Source organism: Caretta caretta, chromosome 8 (assembly GCF_965140235.1).
Source record: "Caretta caretta isolate rCarCar2 chromosome 8, rCarCar1.hap1, whole genome shotgun sequence".
Classification (NCBI taxonomy): Eukaryota; Metazoa; Chordata; order Testudines; family Cheloniidae; genus Caretta; species Caretta caretta.
This window is the reverse complement of record NC_134213.1, coordinates 95872809-95886233: the sequence shown is the minus strand read 5'-3', so window position 1 is coordinate 95886233 and position 13425 is coordinate 95872809. Positions and strand designations below refer to the sequence as shown.

General features: G+C 43.5%; 1 protein-coding gene and 1 long non-coding RNA gene across 3 annotated transcripts in view; one reads left to right on the top strand and one right to left on the bottom strand.

Annotated features, from left to right (window-relative positions):
- USP24 (ubiquitin specific peptidase 24) overlaps positions 1 to 2421 on the bottom strand; it is a 110074-nt gene extending 107653 nt beyond the window's left edge. For both annotated transcript variants that reach the window (XM_048859704.2, XM_048859706.2), the window contains exon 1: positions 1978 to 2421. In XM_048859704.2, coding sequence (XP_048715661.2) covers positions 1978 to 2304 — 327 coding nt within the window. In that variant the 5' untranslated portion in view covers positions 2305 to 2421. The remainder of the gene's footprint in view (positions 1 to 1977) is intronic.
- A 339-nt stretch (positions 2422 to 2760) lies between these two features.
- Positions 2761 to 6601, top strand: LOC125641376 (uncharacterized). Its single transcript, XR_007358036.2, has 4 exons — positions 2761 to 3778; positions 4931 to 5034; positions 5849 to 5946; positions 6032 to 6601. It is a non-coding gene; the product is annotated as an uncharacterized LOC125641376 (long non-coding RNA).
- Positions 6602 to 13425: the final 6824 nt, after the last annotated feature.

Genomic DNA, 13425 nt, shown 5'->3' with positions numbered 1-13425 from the left:
AGGGAAATATTTTACTATGAAAGGGAAACAGTGAAGTTCACTATACACAAAGCATCAAATACACAAACAAAGGAATTTCCCCCCTCTATTCTATCAGAGGTAGTATCACAATCTTAGATATCATTTGTAACAAGAATAGGTTAAAAAAAAAAAGACAAATGTAATGTTTAAATGACCCGTGTCCCTTTAAATATCATATTGAAAAAAGCATCTTCTTATCTCATGTGTAACTATACACGTTTATTTGAAATTAAAGACGTTAAATATCCCTTCTTTGGTCATAAACTGCTTACTGACAACAGATCACACATATTGGGATCACGATACTTGTCCCCCACTAGCCTCTCCAAGGCAGACACTAAAAACCAGTTTGTGGTTTACACATTGTAACTTTGTTGATTTAAATATATGGTTCCGACCTTGCAGACACCTCCACATGAGTAACGTTATGCATGTAACATAATTCATCATAGCACATCTACTGAAGATTTAACGCATTGAGTTCAACAGGGCTATTCACGTTCCTAAGATATGCCTAAGTAAAGTGATGCAGTGAAAGTAAGGGTACAGCTTGTGTATATATATACACACACACCCCTACGCATATAATAGCAACGTTAAAAAACAGAGATAAGCACCAGCCATCCCCCTACATTCAACAATCTAGACATTTATTGCCTCATTTCTTAAAGGCATCATGGGAAAGGTGAGTTTTGAATTCAGATTTGAGGGAAGAAAGGGTAATGGCTTTACACGTAAGGTCAGAGAAGGCATCCACATGAGAGGCAGCATAGGAGGCATGAAGAGGTTTGCATGAGAAGCTGGCATAAGGGTTGATGACAAGGCTGGCATAACTGACAGAGAAGAGATGAGAGAAAAGACAAAAGCAGACCAGTAGGAAGAGGCAAAGTTGTGAAGGGGCAATATTCTTCAGTACCTTTATCAAAAAGCTATTTGTAATACAGATAAGTTTAAATTATAATGTTTGAAAAATCAATATTTTAAAGCATTTTTATTTCAGTTCACCATCTTTTAAGTTGCCATTTATTCTTATTCCCATTACTTCTATCTGTATTAACTTAGCATCCAGTAACAAACCCAACTCTATTTTGATTTGTGCAAAATAAACCAAGGTAATCACACTGTAATTTTTCTTTTTTCTTTCTTTTAACCAAATAAAATAATAATAATAAAAGAACATTACAGTGTAGAGCCACCTGGCTGATGCAATGAGGCAAAGAAAAAAAAAAAAGCCTGGCAAAGCCAGATAATGCGGTGTTCCTAAAATGCTTAGAGCGAATGGCAAGCACTTCACTTTCCAGAAACTGAAATAAATAAATATGGCATATTCTCTCCACAACCACCAAAGAGGAAAAAAACACTTTCAGTGGGGCGGTGGCAGCGATACCTTGAATTAATTGAGCTGATGATGGCTGAAACTGGCTACCACATGCCACGGGTAGAGCTGCTCCATTTTGGGGGCAACCTACAACAGGATCCATATTGTGGGAGAAGCTAAAGCTACCACCAGACTCTGCTCTGCCAGCACATCAGGGAGCAGCCCTCACCCGTGCACCCACTGAGTTTTGGAACCGCCCCAACGCAGCACTGGAAACCTACCAGCTCCCCGATGCCTTTGGCCCAGTAGCCCAGTCATCCAGGCTGGGTGGAGTTAGCCCCCTTACACCAAGCCCCGGCCAGGTATTTTGTGCACCGGGGCTGGGAGGTGGCCGAGCAGCCCGCAACGCTGCCGGGCGAGCGGTGGGAGCTGAGCAGAGCGGACGGGCTCTGCTCACAGGGTCGCTATCCCACCCTCCCGGGCCGGGCCCCTGCGGGGGATCGGCCCGTTAACCCGGGGATGAGGCGACACCGGCCGGCCCGTTAGGCGCAGCCCGGCACCGGCTGACAGCGCTCAGCTCGCCCGGGAGCCCAGGCAGCGGTGAGGGGCCCCGTCCCAGGCTGCCCCCCGCGCCTCACCTCGGTCTCCACCACCTCATGATAAGCGGGAGGTGGGTCGAAACCGCCGCCACCGCCGCCGCCGCTCCCCCCGCCGCCGTCTCCGTCCCCTCCGCGGGAGCCCTGCCCGCCCGCCGGCGAGCCGTGCCCGCCCTGCCCCGGCTGGCCCTGCCCGCTGTCCATGGGCTCGTAGCCGCCGTAGTGCAGGCCGGGCCGCTCGTTGGTGAGCAGCGCCACGGCCTCGTTGATGTCGTTCTTGGCCAGGCGCAGGGCCCTGCGGATGGCGGCCGCGTCCGAGAAGCCCATGCACAGCAGCGTGGTCATGTGCTGCTCCTCCTCGCTCTCCATGGCCGGGCCGGGGAGGGGGATCGGGGCCGGGAGCCGGGCTCAGGCGCTGCCCGCTCTGCGCGCCGCCATGTTGACGGCCGCCTTCCCCCTCCGCCTCAGGACCGCGAGCCCCGCACCCACCCGGAAGCGGCCGGGAAAGCCCTGGTGGGGAACGCGCCTGGGGCCCTGGTCACGTGACAGGGGAGGGGCGTGGCTTCTTGGGCATGAATGGAGGCGAGGCAGGGGCGGGGTATGAGGGAGGAAGAGGTTGCCATGGGAACCTGAGAAGGCTGCTGCGGGGGCAGGGAGAGGGGACAGGAGGGAGGGGCTCTCAGGGGGTGGATGCCGCCTCCTAAGGAGCCTGAGGGGGCGAAGGGTCTCAGGGCAGGGGGGTGCCAGGGGAGGCTGAGGGAGTGGGATGGAGGCTCCCAGGAGTGGAGGAGGAGGAGGAGGGTAATGGAGGGGGGCTGCCAGGGATCTGATGGAGGAGGCTGCAAGGCAAGGAGAGAAGAAGGAGGATGCTAGGGGGAGACAGAAAGAGAGGTGGACGAGGGTTTTCCAGACTAATGCCGCCCTGTCCTTTAGAGGACGGGCAGCAAGGACTGGGAAAGAGCCTCCCAAACCTGCCTCTGCCTGCTTTGCTTATTTGTGCCCATCTCTGCCGTGCCCATAAACCCTGTATTTGCACAGGCTGGCAGAATTGGTGGCATAAATGAGGACTTGACAGAGGTAAATGTGAGGTACGTGTGCAAATGGTCAGGCAGGCTCAAGGAGTGCGGGCGCAAACGTGGTGGATTCTGCAGATGTAGAGGCAAACCCTGTGGGTGCAATTTAGGAGGAAATTGGAAAAGTTGATCCTAAAATCAGGGACACTACAAGTAAGAAAGAGGCATTGGTTATAATGCTGTAATGAGCTGAGTACTGTGTATGTATCCTAGAATCATACAATATCAGGGTTGGAAGGGACCTCAGGAGGTCATCTAGTCCAACCCCCTGCTCAAAGCAGGACCAATCCCCAATTAAATCCTCTACTGACTATAATTAGAATTGCTCAACTGTATGCCATAGGCTCTGTACTGCTAGCCATTAATGAAGAGTCTCCTTTAACTCAAGAAGTAGGACCTGTGCTTTTGGAGTGGGAGGATCGTCTACGTCTTCACTATCTTTATGAAATTCCAAGTGGCCATGGTATGGCATGCAGTGACATTGATGTCCCAGATGGCCTTGGATTTGTTACAGTACTTATCTATGAAGATCAAGATTTTGAGAGACACAGTTTTTAAGTGAAACAACGGACAACTTGACATCGTAATGTTGACTCATTTTGTATTTCAGTATGTCACTAGCCATCACACTCCTCATGTCAACAAACCAATGGGCAGAAAAAGTCACGCAATATAGACTTTCTAATTCCTCTCACTCTTTTAATGGAACTACGTACAAATCAATTGTGTGGAAGTTGTGAGCTGTTTTGGAATTCACCTTCCAGAACAAGGTAGGGCACTTTCATTCACACTGACTCCAGTCATGAGGTACTAGAGTTCATTGAGCTGCCGAGGCTCAAATGTGGCAGGCTCCAGAAAAATTCCAGCATTTCTGGTTGATCCATTTAATATGTTGAATGTTGACTCTTCAGTCAATCATATTACCTACAGTAGTGCTTACATTTCACTTTTTCATTTTCGAAACACTTTACAACCATTAATTAGTCCTCAACACACTGTGAGTAGGTCAGACTTATCTCCATTTTACAGATGGGAAAATTGAGGCACACAGAGTTTAAGTGACTTGCCTAAGGCTATACAGAGGAAGCCCAGCACTCAGCTCAGCAGACTACATCTGTAATTTTGCATGCAGGTGAATGAATTAAAGCCTTATTGGCTTGCAGGCAGAAGTAGTAGGGAAGCAGAATGCCGTGGACTCAGTTGTAGTGATAGATGCTCTATTATAGTCAAGCAGTGCTGAAACTAGCTAGCTGTAATTTTATATTGGGCAAACTGATGACATTTTGGCCAAGTGTGGAGGTAGCACTGAGTGATAACAGTGCAGTGTCACTTTAGAAACCAGGAGTGCCAGTCCCAAAGGTGCCTTTTACCATCTCACCAGACAGGGTTCATTGGAGACTGCCCTCAGGCAAAGACCATGTTTTACAGCTCAGTGGAGGTACTGGGGAGGATGTCAAATAATCCTCCAGGAAGGTTGTGGGTCCCAAGTTGCACACATTTTTCCTGTGATATCACTAGAAGGAATTTATGCCCCAGATGGAGGAGGTTAGCTGAGCAAACACGCCCAAATGAGCACTGCAAAGAGGATGTGGTGCCTAGAGACCCAGAAGGGTATTGGAGGGTGCAAGGAAGCACAATACATTTATTATCAAAGGTTCAAGATACAAGAGACAATGAAAAAGGATAAAGGGAACAAAAGGGTCAAATAAAACATGTATATTTATAACATGATTTCTAGAGACTAAACCTAACAGGCGAACTTTCTGTCTAAAGAAGTTTATCTCATCCAAATGTTCTTTGCAGCATTTCCCACCATGGCAGGTTGTGATCCTGTTTTTGTGAATGTAATTGTACTACCCAGTTACGTGCTCGGTGCAGGATAAAGGGTTGTCTTCCTTGCTTTCTCCTTATTTTCCCCAAAGTTCATTGTCTGAACTTCAGAATTTGGATGACCCCTACCCTCATAGCATATTCTCTGGTGTGCTGCCTCCCTGTTGAGTTCACAACCCTCCCATTGACTTCATAGGTAAGTGAGTCTCCATTGTGTTAACTTATATGCTTAACTTACATGCAGGCGAGACAGGTGATAAACATCATTTTTATGACAGAAAACCTGTCTGTCAATTCTGCCTTGATACAGACTTTAGGAACATATTCTCAATATACACACATAATTCCTTACATAGTTACTGTACTCACATTTCACAACAATATTAATGACCAACATGTCATTGGCTTTCATTTAAGACCTCACGTGATATTCTTCGGTGAACGAGAATGTACATATCAGGCTATTCTTGTAATCCCATTGCCAATTGGCACTGAGGGGTTCTTAAGGTCACAGGATGCTTATAGCAGGGGTGGGGAACCTTTTTTCTATCATGGGCCATTGGCCCACAGAAAAAATCAATGGCGGGCCACACACAGCCCCGTGGGGTAGGGGAGGGGGGCATCGAGGCTCGGGGCTTCCCGCCCATGGTGGGGCAAGCCAGTGCTCACAGCTTCAGCCCTGCGGGGCGCCTAGGTTCGGGGCTTGCCACGGGCCGAGTGAAATTAAGCAACAGGCCAGATCCGGCCTGCAGGCCATAGGTTTTCCACCCCTAATTTAGAGCATCAAAATGGGTACTTTGGTCACCAGGAATGTGGGTATGTATTCAGTGATTGATTTAATTGTGTTCCTATTTAATATAGTGTGAATTTACCAGCTATTTGGATTGTGTTATTTTTACAGAAGTTAACCAGTTCCTACAGAATCAATGGTATGCAAATACCTAAGAACCCCCAAGAATGTTACTTACTCACAAAAGAGTATTTTGCAGTATCCACTAATGTTTTGGTAGGTGCCAGAAGTATATGACCTTGTGGACAGCTTTTGGGATGGCAGTCATAGCTAGCTTGGATAGACAACCAGCCTAAAAATAAGATGTGACTGAATCAGGTACAATGACTTTTGCAGAGATATTGATGCAGGGCTGTTGTGTTGATTTATATTTTTAACTGGCTGTTTATTCTTTTCTTCACAGATCCAAGCAATGCTGTGTTTTAGAGATCACCTTTACTTAAACAGCAAATGCAACATTTTCACTCTGTGAGAACAAACAGTTGTATTGCTGTGGAGACCATGCATGCACAGCACAGGCAAAGGGTGACATCCTGGCCCAATGGGAGTTTCCCCATTGACTTCAACAGAGTGAGGATTTCACCCAAAATCTTTGAATTTACTGGAAAAAAATTTTGAGATCATGTTTTTATTTTCCTATGTGCCTATTATAAATAAAGCTTCAGCTCCTTGTAGCTGAAAGTGACTAACAAAATGTTTGGCGATTTTAGTAGAGGAGAATTTAAATTTGTTATACTGCCATCAAATCCTTTATTTTGTCTGTATAATTTATTTATGCTAAAGGATTGACTCCCTGAAGTAGCAGAGTAACATGTTATCAAGGAGAGTTTGCTATGAGATTAAACCTTCCTGTTTATAAATCCTTTATAGCTATGAATGAATAGACATACAGGGAAGTGGAATAAAAAGACAGGTACATTATTGTTTTTAATACTCAAAACTCAGGTAGGTAAGCAATAGGAGTTGCATAAAACAGGAGTAAGAAATACATATATATTAATGGTTTCCACAAAGAGTTTCTCTTTCCAGACATTCTATGAAGGGACATGAGGCTTGTCTACACTTACAGCACTGCAGAGGCATAGCTGTACTGGTGTAGCTGTATTACTGTAGCGTTTAGTGAGCTTCTCCCGTCAGCGTAGGTACTCCACCTCTCCGTGAGGCGGTAGCTATGTTGACAGGAGAAGCCCTCCTGTTGACACAGCACTGTCTACATCAGGACGTAGGTCGGTCGGTAGGTGTGGATTTTCCAAACCCCTGAGTGACATAGTTATACTGACATAAGTTTGTAGTGTAGACCAGGGGTGACCAGAGTATGCAAGTCATGTGCATTATAAAAGCAGCTGTGTTCTGTTTGGGAGGGAAGAACACTCTTTTTGACTCACTTTAATGGTTTAGGATAAGGCACCTGACGCAGGCAGGTCAGATGATGATAATGGAGATTTCCAGCCTGGTAGCCAGCCAAATGAACAGCATCTCTTTCTATGAGCAGAAGGGTGAAAACTGTGGGTGAGAACTTGGCACACACAACTGTCAACAAACATGGCAGGATTATGCAATAAATTAAGAAATTAATAGTACGTTGCTCTTGAGCTGAGATGGTCGTTTTTATTATTTTAGTTAGGTATGTAGCCTTTTATTTTATTTAATGTTAATTTTAGCATGGTTATGCTACAGTGGGTTTGCCTTTGGCGGCTACAGTCTTAAGTTTAATAAGAGTTATCTCTGTTTGTTTTATATTTAGAGCTCATAGGAACACATGAAACCAAAGGCAAGTAACACAATTACAAGAAGGTTCATTATTTTTAGTCGTTTTATTAAAGCTGCCAACAAAGTTATAAATGTTACAGCATATACAATTCCTAAATATATCCATGCACCATTTATAACTACAGACATACTCACATCCTACTAGATGGTGTTAGAGTCTGATGGCCGTCTCATGGATTGATCATCAATATGGGGATGGATCCTGTTGGAAGTTTCCCATAGGAAGCTCAATTTTCCCACTGTGGGCACCCTTTTTTATAATGATTTTGTCTATACTTACATTCTGCGCATGTACACGGAAGTGTCAACCCTCTCTTACTGGTTTGTGTCCCCTAGAAACATAAGGGACCCTGAATTCTATAGGCCGTGTAGGTTCTCATTAACATACCATGTGTTAAGATACATGTTAGAGACAAGATTTGCTTTTGCAGCATTTTATAATTTAAAATTTAATTTTTCGGCTAGACTTTCGCAACATTACCACTTGGTGCCTTTTTTCCCATAATCTTAGAGCGTATTCCTCGGTCATTTACTTATGTCAGCATTTCTTGTCTCCAAGGCCTAAAATAGCTAAACTAAAATCTTGCAGGCATCAGCCTACAAGTTCTTGAATTTTAGCTTGTCTTACTTATATCTAATACATAATTTCCTGTAAATACTGATCAATCTTATACTTCTATAATCCTACTAATTAACTCTAATTAACATACAATGAATATATATGATATAACATGTTGATTAATCATTAAATCACACAATACATGAATAATAAACTTAAATCATTGGCTACAGGTACATCCCCTCTCTATCTTCATTCACCCCAAACATAATATATATTAACTTAAAACATTATAAATGAGGGATGGCCTAATGAGTGTGCTTTATAGTAGCAGGTGACTTCCAGCTCTTTAATATAGCTATTTGTTGCAGCACCTCCTCTTTTAACACATCAATATGTATTACCAGAAGAAAGGATATCGGAGAGAGTTCTGTCTCCAGTAGCTTCTCTGGTGAAGTTGTGAAGGAATAATCTAGCTTCTGTTCAATTTTAAAGAGAAATTTTAAAGTGAGGAATCAAAAGGGCTCAGTAAGGATCATGAAAGGTATCCTATAAAATACAAATACAATAACAGATACTAACAAAGTAAACACACAAATGCAGTTAGATATTAAGACATCTAGGGAAATATAGGCAAAATATATAAATGAAGATTTTAACAGAGACAAAGAGTTTGTAGGTGTTATTTGGCACCATGTGATACAGGCAAGTAGTTAAAAACAACAAATAAATGCAAGACTCCTAGGCCTTGTGGATTTGCCTGCAATTACAGCTGCTGGTGGCCAGATAACAGTATAGTTGCATTGGTCTGTACTCTCAGGCAAAGCTGCTATAAATTGTGATTTGCACCAATGTTGCTTACCTTGGTTTCCAGCAGGGGATTGCTCATGTGCATACATAATCCTAATTACAATATTTTCTTCTTCTGTTTTGTAACCCTGCATTTCAAAGTGCTTTACAAAGGAGGGGGGAGTATCATAGCCCAATATTCCCCCCACCCCAGCTAACCACTTCTAGAGTTGCAGATCCTGGTGTGACCATTAGAGGTACAACATCCAGCCAAGGCAGCTGACTAATCCCCTTCTCATCCTGGTGGTCAAAGAACATAGGAGCTGAACTCTACTTTTTATTTTAACAGTACTAGCTATTCTCTTAAATACAAAAACAAAGTGTCACACTGTTTCCATTGAATGAGAACAGCATGATGCAGCAATGGAAATAGTGAAACAGTAATTTAAGAGAAACACAGCTGGGAGGAAAGAACTTATTCAACGGTCTGATCATACCTGCTCTGCAGTGCTCACTCCTGATTCACCATATAGGGTATGTCTACACTGCAATTAGACACCAACGGCTGGCCTGTGCCAGCTGACTTGGGCTCGCAGGGCTTAGGGTAAGGGGCTGTTTAATTGTATTGTAGATGTACCCAATCTTGTGTTCTGCTCTTCAACTCAGACCAGCATTACAAGACTTCCTCTCACTCCACAATTTAAATGTTAAAAAAAGTGACAAGGATGTTTTGATTCTCTCCAAAACAAACTCTGCAAACCCAGGAAATATAGAGATAGGGTTAAATTAAAAAAAAAAATCTAAACATGTAAAAGTAGCCAAACAACCATAACTCCACCCTGTAATGGTCACGCAATAATCATACAATTATGATTGATGCATTTTAATGTTTGTGGTTCTAGATTCAGTAAAAATGATTTTAAAGACATAATTTTTATATTTTCCCTCATGAGCTGAGTAAACGCAATGCTTTTACAATATTCGGTTCTACAGAGGTTCTTATACCATGCTCCTTATTGTAGTACCTGAGTGTCTTCCAGTAGCGCGTTAAATGATATGACTAACATCTGTCATGCTGTTTATTCTTTCATGTTCTCCTCAGGAGCTGAAGTGTGTGCAGAGGGGCATCTTGTTTTGGTATGATTTATACATGCAAGTTGCTATGTATTTATGTTAGAGAATGCAGGTCAATGAAGTTCACCTTTGCAATTGGAGTGCAAGCTGGTGAAGTTCATGATGGTCCTTAGTGCAACCCAGAGACCACTTAGTGCCAACTGGCAGAGGGCACAGGGGTTTACAGAGACTGCCTGGGTCAGATATATACATATTAGTTCACCAACGGGTGGCATGTAATGTCTCTACTGAGAGCTAGTAGGCCGCTGGTCATCACAATCATTGCAAAATGTATGTAAGAATAGTATTTAAGAAGTTATATATCTATACTGAAAATTGTGTTTTAAGATCTTAGAAGAGGTGATCTACATCAGACAGGTTCCTTTCAGGCAGGAGCTAACAGATGCTTATCTCCCTGTCTGGTCATATGTGTATTCTGTATTGTCCACTTCACAATGGAAGTCTATTTGCATACTGAACCGGATCCTAATCAAGAGAAATTGACAAGAGAGGGAAGCCACAGGAAGGAACAATCAGCAGGAGGGTGGAGGGTGGGGATGGGTGGAGTGGGGTTCTTGTTTATGAAAAGGACCAAGGGACTGTCTTGGTATATCTAAGGGTATATCAAGAGACATTTGATTGAGGAGGCAAGCTGACAGTGTGACTTGTCTCATGAACAGAAGATCACAGTGAAGCCTAGTTGTAAAGTACTGGTGAACAATACTTTAGGTGAGAGTATCTTGTTAATTAAGTCTAGGCTCTAGAATGAGTATTATGATTTTATTTTCTGTGTAACCTTTTGTTTCGAATGCTTCTACTTGCTATCACTTGAATCGCTATACTTTGTTAAATAAACTCATACATCATTTCACTGTAAACATATCTAAGTACTGTGTGGTAAGCAGAATTGTGATTGGAGGTGGAGCTGGTAAACTGATGTGTACGGTTTCTGTGAATACTATGGGTGTTCAGTAGAACAGGGTCTGGACGCTCTAGAGAGATGCTTGGACGTGGGAATGTGCCTGTCAGAGAGAACAGTGTCTGTGCAGGTCTAGAGGGAAGGGCTTATGTTACTAGTAGAGTTGGGGAGCTGACCCAGGGTGGGCACAGACAAGGCTTCCACATGCTAAGGGCAAGTGATAGCGAGGTGCCTCACAACCCTGGGTACCCCTGGAAAGCATCATACTTAGTTCCTCATTGCAGTCAATAAAATCATAGCATGCAAATTAGCTGTAGAAGGAGCGTGATGGCTGGTTATCTCTGATGTCACAATGGCTCCAGTTAAGCATAACCAGAGCTATTGGGCTGATTCTGCCTATAGTCTATTCATAAACCCCCCCACCCCACCTTTATGATAAACAGTTAAGGTTACTAAGGGACAATAACACAAAACTAAAAGTAACAACCCTTCCTCCTAACAGGAAATACTATGCAAAGCCTATCCCTTCATAAATCAGCTCTCAATCATATACACAACCACAGACATTCAGACACACACTGTTCATCTCTCTAGCAGTTTTGGGGAGGATATGTGGTATTCTTCACAAATAATAGAGGTTTTAAGTGCAAAATTCAACTCAATCTTAACTAAGGAGCTATAATGAGCATCTACATAATTTTTGAATGTTTCACTTTTAAGGATGCAAAAACTAGATTAAGTATGGAATATGAGCATTCGTTCAACAAATCAGGAAGGAAAGACCACCAGAGTAACCCAGCAGCTCTTATCCAGGATCCATGTGACTACTTAGAAGATTCAGTGACATCACCATGGAGGAACAAAGATTTGCAATTTAATATAACTGTCAGCTATTTTTCAACCATAGCCACCACAGATATTAAACCTGGCTCAGCATACATTGGTGAGGCCTCATCTGGAGTACTGTGTCCAGTTTTGGACTCCACACTTCAAGAAGGATGTGGATAAATTGGAGAGAGTCCAGCGAAGGGCAACAAAAATGATTAGGGGTCTGGAACACATGACTTATGAGGAGAGGCTGAGGGAGCTGGGATTGTTTAGCCTGCAGAAGAGAAGAATGAGGGGGGATTTGATAGCTGCTTTCAACTACCTGAAAGGGGGTTCCAAAGAGGATGGCTCTAGACTGTTCTCAATGGTATCAGATGACAGAATGAGGAGTAATGGTCTCAAGCTGCAGTGGGGGAGGTTTAGATTGGATATTAGGAAAAACTTTTTCACTAAGAGGGTGGTGAAACACTGGAATGCGTTACCTAGGGAGGTGGTAGAATCTCCTTCCTTAGAGGTTTTTAAGGTCAGGCTTGACAAAGCCCTGGCTGGGATGATTTAACTGGGAATTGGTCCTGCTTCGAGCAGGGGGTTGGACTAGATGACCTTCTGGGGTCCCTTCCAACCCTTATATTCTATGATTCTATGATTCTATGAAGATGATGATAATACAGTGGGTGCTAGACCTCAATCAGAGCAAAGCTGAATTACATTAAAATGCCTCATTTACTGTTAACACTGGAAACCTGGCTGGGCACTCATGCTTGTGAGCACATGACCAAGGATTCAGAAAGAGCATTACAGAGAAGCCTTTTCCACTGTCTTCAAAGAGCAGGATAAGGTTCTTGGTGGCAATGAAACAGTGAAGACACAGGGATCACTATAAGTTATAACGTTCCTAAATGCCGTCCTTTGATTTGGAAAGGAAGTGGACCGTGGCTTTTTGGAAGAAAGGCCATACTTCTCTGTAGGGCCAAAAAAGCAACCAACCAATATGCACAAATATGTAATGAGGCAAGGTGATCCAGTTTTTCATTGGACCAACTTCTGCCGGTGAGAGAGACAAGCTTTTGAACTTACATGGAGCTCTTCTTCAGGTCTGGGAAAGTCTATGAGGAAGTTTCCCGGACCTGAGGAAGAGTTCTTGTAAGCTTGAAAGCTTGTCTCTATCATCATAAGAAGTTGGTCCAGTAAAAGATATTATCTCACCCAGCTTGTCTCTCTAATATCCTGTGACCGACATGGCTACAATAACACTACTGCATACAAGTATGTAGTGACATTTTAAAGAAGACACTCGTTATGAAACAAACGTCTGAAGTTTCCCAGTGCTGATGCCTGGATCACTCCAATCTGTTAGACATGTGCCCATCTCAGTTCCGATCACTTTAGCATCCTAATGCCCAAATAGCTTCATTGAATTCTTCTAGGGGCTGGAGGGGCTGAAAACAAGGTGATTTTATTTCAGAATTTCATTGTCCCAGTATACCTGTGTGCTGTAGCTCTCAGAGGAACCTTAGAACAGCCTCTGATCATACCGTATCTTCCATTCTGTGATGCAGAAGCATATGTAAATAAAAGGAATAAGAGAGACAAAGTGGGCGAGGTAAGATCTTTTATTGGACCAGCTTCTGTTGGTTAAAGAGACACGCTTTGGAGCTCCATAGAGCTCCTCTTTAGGTCATCCACTGTAATGTTGTGACTGTGGTATAAGGACCGCTGTCTGCAGCTGAATATTGTGGCTTTTGTGGTCAATCACACCCTTGACATAATTTTCACTTTTACAATGCAGTTTTTAGACAGGGAGCATCTGGGGGAGCAT